This window comes from Passer montanus, unplaced genomic scaffold (assembly GCF_014805655.1).
Source record: "Passer montanus isolate IOZ18808 unplaced genomic scaffold, ASM1480565v1 scaffold35, whole genome shotgun sequence".
Classification (NCBI taxonomy): domain Eukaryota; kingdom Metazoa; phylum Chordata; class Aves; order Passeriformes; family Passeridae; genus Passer; species Passer montanus.
The window spans coordinates 2,214,936-2,221,648 of record NW_024368263.1 but is presented as its reverse complement, the minus strand read 5'-3'; the positions used below and the strand labels follow the sequence as shown (position 1 = coordinate 2,221,648).

Genomic DNA, 6,713 nt, shown 5'->3' with positions numbered 1-6,713 from the left:
TGCACCCCTTTTCTGTGCAATCCCTGCTGACCTCTCCCTGCACCCCTTTTCTGTGCAATCCCTGCTGACCTCTCCCTGCACCCCTTTTCTGTGCAATCCCTGCTGACCTCTCCCTGCACCCCTTTTCTGTGCAATCCCTGCTGACCTCTCCCTGCACCCCTTTTCTGTGCAATCCCTGCTGACCTCTCCCTGCACCCCTTTTCTGTGCAATCCCTGCTGACCTCTCCCTGCACCCCTTTTCTGTGCAATCCCTGCTGACCTCTCCCTGCACCCCTTTTCTGTGCAATCCCTGCTGACCTCTCCCTGCACCCCTTTTCTGTGCAATCCCTGCTGACCTCTCCCTGCACCCCTTTTCTGTGCAATCCCTGCTGACCTCTCCCTGCACCCCTTTTCTGTGCAATCCCTGCTGACCTCTCCCTGCACCCCTTTTCTGTGCAATCCCTGCTGACCTCTCCCTGCACCCCTTTTCTGTGCAATCCCTGCTGACCTCTCCCTGCACCCCTTTTCTGTGCAATCCCTGCTGACCTCTCCCTGCACCCCTTTTCTGTGCAATCCCTGCTGACCTCTCCCTGCACCCCTTTTCTGTGCAATCCCTGCTGACCTCTCCCTGCACCCCTTTTCTGTGCAATCCCTGCTGACCTCTCCCTGCACCCCTTTTCTGTGCAATCCCTGCTGACCTCTCCCTGCCCCTCCTTTTCCTTTGCATCCCTGCTGCACTCCCCACTGGACGTCTTTTCCTATCCACCCCTTTCCCATGCATCCCCGGTGTGCTCCTCACTGACCATTCCCCGCACCCCCTTTCCCTTTCCTTTTCCCTTTCCCTCCCTTCTGTGCTCCCCAGCGTGCTCTCCCTGCAGCCCACACTGATCTCCCTGCGCACCCCTCTCCCCGTGTGCCCCCGGTGCTTTCTCCACGCCCGCTGCCCGCCCGAGCCGTGCACTCCCGGCCATGAACGGCTCGCTGCTGGGCTCCGGGGGGGGCTGGCAGCCCGAGTCCGTCATCATCCCACTCGTGTACTTCATCATCTTCCTCGTGGGCACCGTGGGCAACAGCCTGGTGCTGGCCGTGCTGCTGCGCAACGGGCAGGTGAAGAACACAACCAACCTCTTCATCCTCAACCTGGGGGTGGCCGACCTCTGCTTCATCCTCTTCTGCGTCCCCTTCCAAGCCACCATCTACACGCTGGAGGGGTGGGTGTTCGGGCCCTTCATGTGCAAGGCCGTGCACTTCTTCATCTACCTCACCATGTACGCCAGCAGCTTCACCCTGGCCACCGTCTCCCTCGACAGGTAGGAAAGGGAACGGGGCAAGGGGCTGCCTGCATCCTGAGGCTCCCCTTTCTCTGGATCCCACCGGGGCAGGGAGGGGGAGAATTCCCCTGGGGCTAAATCCTGACTGCTGTGATGTCCCGGGGCTCCTGGGGCAATCAAGCAGCATTTCCTAGTTGATGTGTGTGAGGAAGTCCCAGTATGAGGGGCTGCAGAGGGCTGGATCGGGACCCCTGGCCCCAGTGCCCAGCTGGAGGAAGCTTTCAGACCCTGAAGCTGTAGGATTGGGATTTATCCACAGGCCCTGGCAGTGAAGTGGGGATGAAAAATGAGAAAGCAAAGCTGAGTGCCTGTGCAGCTCTGGCTCTTCCTGGGATGTACAGAGAGAGCCCCTTCCCTCCCAACAACCCCCAGCAAAGCAGGCAGACCTTGAGGAGAAAAAAACACGGGGATCTTTGAGCTGAGACACTGATTTTTCCCACCCTCTCCTTCTATTAGCAAAAAGCCTCTTTCTGTTCCCATACTGTCCCTTGTCCCAGTGGTTATCCCAGCCTGTTCCAGGGAGGGTTTTCCTGGGAAGCCTGGTGCTCCTGTCTGTGCTTTACCTCAGTCCCTGCCTCTGCAAGGCCGGTGAGTTATGACCCTGTAGCAAGCACGAGGCTGGGAGCTCCTGGTGCTGCTCCACTCAGTGCCCAAATCCTGCAAGGTGGGATGTGGGAAGTGCATGTGCCAGTCCCCTGGGAGGCCCTGGAGCCCGGCTGGATGTGTCCTGCCATCCCAGCACTGCACTGGCTGCTGGCAGCACCCCCGGGGGCTGCCTCTCCTCCCGCATCCCATGGAGCTGAGAGAACAGATGTGTTGAGCAAGGGAGGGCTTGCACAAGCCTCAGAGCTGGGTGCAATTAAGGGACCAGCTAATTACAGCTCTGAAAAGGGGTGATGTGCTCGCACATGTGCCAGTACAAGGAATGCTGTGTCTGGGAATCCCAGGCACTTGCCTTTGTATCCTCACTGCTCCACTGTGCCTAACAGTGATGGTCAAGTGAGGGTCTCCTGGATTAGGGGAGGGACACAATGGGACCATCCCACTGTCCCCACAACCACTGCCAAGAGCAGAGGGTGACAGGACAGGCTCAGGGAGAGAATCTTCCTCAGTCCTTTGTGCTGCACGGAGTCCCTAAGAAGCACCAGGGAATCAGTTTTGTGACTAACTGCCCTGGAAAGCCCAAATCCATTTCTGCCCTCTGTCCAACCTGCTCCTGGCGATGCTCTCTCTGTGCCCTCCCCAGGACTGCAGCCATGTCCCTGTCCCTCTCCCGTGCAGGTACTTGGCCATCCGATACCCCCTGCACTCCAGGGAGCTGAGGACACCCAGGAACGCCCTCCTGGCCATTTGTCTCATCTGGGCCCTCTCCTTCATCTTCTCGGGCCCTTACCTCAGCTACTACCAGGAGTTCCAGCTGGCCAACCTGACCGTCTGCCACCCCATCTGGGAGATCTCCCAGCGCAAGATCATGGACATCTGCACCTTCATCTTCAGCTACATCATCCCCGTGCTCATCCTCAGCCTCACCTACGTGCGGACTATCCGCTACCTGTGGCGGTCCGTGGACCCTCTCCAGGACATGTCGGAGTCCAAGAAGGCCAAGAGGAAGGTCACCAGGATGATCATCATCGTGGCCGTGCTGTTCTGCCTCTGCTGGCTGCCCCACCACCTGGTCATCCTCTGCGTGTGGTTCGGGTACTTCCCCCTGAACCACTCCACGTACGTGCTCCGCATCCTCTCGCACGTCGTCTCCTACGCCAACTCCTGCGTGAACCCCATCGTCTACGCCCTGGTCTCCAAGCACTTCCGCAAGGGCTTCAAGAAGATCTTCAGCTGCCTCCTGCACGAGAAGGCGGCGCACAAGGTGCAGGTGGCCCAGGCTGCCAACACGGTCAGCACGCTGGAGGCAGAGCTCAGCGAGGCGAGCCAGCTGAGCGCAGCCCTGCCCGGCCGCAGGGCCCCCGCACAGCCCTGGGGGCAGGCAGGGCTGCAGGGGCAGCAGCACAGAGCACAGGGCTCCTCTGTCACCTTCAGCGTCAGCTAGCAGAGCTCCCTCCCACCCCATGGCTTTGCATTGCAGGCCTGGGGCTGGGCTCTGTTTTGGGTTGAAATGGGTGCAGTTGAAGTCTTTTCATTCAAATGCACCCAGATATCACAACTGTGATACTGCTGATACAAACTCAGCCATGAACTAACCAAGGACAGGATTTGCTTCCACCAAGCACTTGTTGAGAGCAGAGAGATCAAACCCAAAGATCCACTGCCATGTGTAAGCACCTGCTCCTCTGTCATGGATGGACTTACTCCCTGTTGCATCTACACCCAGAGCCTGTGAAAAGCTCTGGCCCCTCCAACCAGCACAGCATCTGGAGCTTGTGGAAGCACTTTTAGGGGCATTTGGAAAGTCTTGGTTTGTTTGTGTCCTGGTTCAGGAGCTGTATCCCGGGGCAGCACTGAGCACAAACCCAGCTCAGGTAGGAAAATCCAGGAGCAAAGCACAGAAGGTCACCAAGGACCAAGGGGAGGGAGGTTGTTGGCCAGGGAAGCACAGCCATGCACCCATGCTAGGGGAAGGATTTTAATGCCTTTGCACAGCCTGGGGACAGCTCAGCATCTCAAGCAGGCAAGGTGCTCGTGGAGACAAGCAGGGCACTGGCACTGACACAGCCAGGGCTGTGTGAGAGCTGGGGGTGCCCAGCCAGCCCAGGAATAAATAAAGCCCCTCCACCCCACTGCCGTGTCCAGCTCCTTTGGGAAGCCCCACAGCTGCAGGGAAGGAGAGGCTGGGGGGTGGTGGGTCCTGCTGGATGCAGGGAAGCTGAGGGGGGACGGAGGATGTGGGTGATGCCCCTGGAGGGGGGCACTGTGGCACGGGAATGTCACTGCACCCTCTCAGTGCTGCTGCCCACAAGAGGCTGCTGTGATTTACCCTCCCACCTCCTAACCCTGCAAAGGCTCCACTGGGGAAAGAATTCCTTCCTTTTGTTTACCAGAAGAGCATCACGGGACTAGGATCAGGTCACCCTTTTGAAAAACCCGTGGCAGAGCACAGCCAGAGGTGGTGGCCAAAGTGCAGGATGAGCTGTGCATCCCTACAATTCCCAGCTGTGAACCCCAACAGCCCCATGAAGGTCAGGTCTCTGTAAACTGCCATTACAGAGCCTGTCTGCACAGATTTCACTGTTGTGAATCCCCACGGCAGAGCTCCCCAGGGCTGGGTGGGTATTTCTGTCCAGGCTCTCCCTGGAGGTCTGGTCCTAACAGAGCTCTCCTCCACCCAGCCCCAGTGCTTGGCCTTTTTTTTTCTTGAGAAGCTTTTGACTATAAAGCATTTCTTTTCCCCTGCTGAGTGTTATTATAACCAGATCTTCCTCTCCCCACAGAGAGGGTCATAAATTGGCCACCTCCTCCTATCAGTGATGGTGATATTTAGTCTAGTCCTGTTCCCAACATAAGTTACAGGGAGCAGTGTATAAGCAGCTCCATTAATTACATCTGCATTTATCTCCCTGCTCACAGGGATAAATCTCAACTCTTCACAGCCAGGGGAAACATTGAAGCAGCTGCACAAACACAGCTAAAAGCCTCACTTTCCTCGTGCCCTCATCTACCTCTGCTCTGAGAGCCACAGGATCTGCCTCCATGGATCCCACACACACTGAGGGGTTCAATCCACTCTCCTGGGCAGCTTTTAGCTCACCTTGGGGATGGAGATGTTGGCCCAGCACCTCTGCGCTGCCCAAGGGCACAGGTCCCTGTGCTGGCATGGCAGGGGGTGCAATATCCCCATGTCCCCTGTCAGAGACACTGATTCTGCTCCCCCATCCACCCCACCCCAGCCTTTCCAACAGCATCCCAAGCCCTGGCTGACCCTGCCCTGCCCTGCTAACTGCTCTAGAGCTGCCCAGCCACACCATGAAGACACGTCCCAGGACACCCCTACCTCAGCTGCCAGCCCAGAGCATCACTGTGCCCCTCTCCCAGGCCGTGGGCACCACTGGCCCCTGCTTATTTCTGGGCACTGGTCAGCAGTGAGGTCCCAAAGGGTGACAGTGGGCTGGGGGCAGGCTCTGCACGGCTCCCAGCCTGGGGGCTGCACCTCCCTGCTGCCCCCAGCACCCCCAAATCCCCTCTGACATGCACATGGCTCACATGGCTGCTCTCACCCTCTGCAGGGGCAGAGGGGCTGGGTGATGGTCAGACTGCAAGGTCAGGGCTCTGTGTTGTGACACATCCAACACCCCTCCTCATTTTATGGATGCTCACCCATCAATTGACTCTCCCTTGGCTGCAGGCTGTAAGAGTGAATCAGATCATTACACTGTTTACAGCAAATTCAGAATTAGAGAAAAAAAGCCCTCTCCTTATCTGACATTGTCCCTGCTCGTCTGAGGAGGAAACCATCACCCTCACACCCAGCCCGTGCCTTGATGAGCCCCCCAAGGGCAAACACGAGGTTGTGCTGCCAACACAAAACCATATTTAGAAGCCACTTTCCCCCTCAAATAACAGAGCATCTCAGGCCCAGATGGAAAAGACAAGAGCATCCGGATCTGCTGACACTCAACATGCTCCCAGCTGAGAGAAATGGGCTCCTGGTCCATTCCCTTGGGAGGTTTTATCCTAAATTAAGAGCACTGCAAGTCCCTATGTTCCAGTTAAAATTTAATAAAGGCGTATTTAACTGGAAATGAAAAATGAATAGGCCAAACTGAGCTCCCATCAAGCCAAGAGTGGGAGAAGGGAGATGAGAGACACTTGGCTGCAACCTCAGTTAGTGTGAGCTTTCCACACAGATTTATCACTAGGTTAGAGAAGTTATTTTGGTTTGTGGGTTTGTTTTCAAATATTTACTCTGCCAAATTTGCTCCCCAGTCTAGGAGGCAGCAGATAGCACTCCCAGACCCTGGCACAGCCCCCAGCATGGGCGCCAGGCAGCTAAAAAATAAGGGAGAAATGGGGCTCTGGCCCCAAAACCTTGGGTGTTAGAGACACATTCCCTGTGTCAGGGCAGAACAGGAGGTGAGGGAAGGGTGCCAGACCCCACAAGTGCCTTGGGGGAAGCAAAAGGGGAGGCAGAGGGGGTTCACCCCATCTGTGGCCCCTTGCCATGGTCTCAGCATGACTCCAGGCTCCACTCTCAGCTCTCAGAGGGGCATGAAGGGCTCAGCTGTGAGAGGGTCAGGCTGTGCTGGCCACCATGGTCGCTCTTAATTAACGTGTTGCAAACACATTCCTGACCATAAAAAGGCAGGGAGCACACGGAGCCCTCCCCTGGTGCTGCACAGGGTTGGACACAGCTCAGCCTGGAGGCTCCCACCCTGAGGAAGGGGTGCTCAGGGAAGAACGTGCTGCTGCTCCCAAAGCAGCTCTGGCTCCCCACATTCACCCCCTGTGCAG

General features: G+C 57.2%; 1 protein-coding gene across 2 annotated transcripts; it reads left to right on the top strand.

The window, feature by feature from the left end:
• The first annotated feature begins 612 nt into the window (after positions 1–612).
• GALR2 (galanin receptor 2) lies at positions 613–4,049 on the top strand. 2 transcript variants are annotated; one of them, XM_039716104.1, is made up of 2 exons: positions 613–1,190; positions 2,592–4,049. In XM_039716104.1, the coding sequence occupies exons 1-2, from the start codon at positions 949–951 to the stop codon at positions 3,355–3,357; spliced, it is 1,008 nt and encodes a 335-aa protein (XP_039572038.1). In that variant the 5' UTR covers positions 613–948; the 3' UTR covers positions 3,358–4,049. The 2 variants fall into 2 exon arrangements, with proteins under 2 accessions (XP_039572038.1, XP_039572037.1); XM_039716103.1 differs by having other exon boundaries at positions 613–1,289.
• Positions 4,050–6,713: the final 2,664 nt, after the last annotated feature.

Bases quoted from the DNA above. Each gene is read 5' to 3' on its own strand.
- GALR2 (XM_039716103.1), top strand. From the start codon at position 949: ATGAACGGCTCGCTGCTGGGCTCCGGGGGGGGCTGGCAGCCCGAGTCC. The intron at 1,290-2,591 runs GTAGGAAAGGGA...TCTCCCGTGCAG, and splicing joins GCCACCGTCTCCCTCGACAG to GTACTTGGCCATCCGATACC.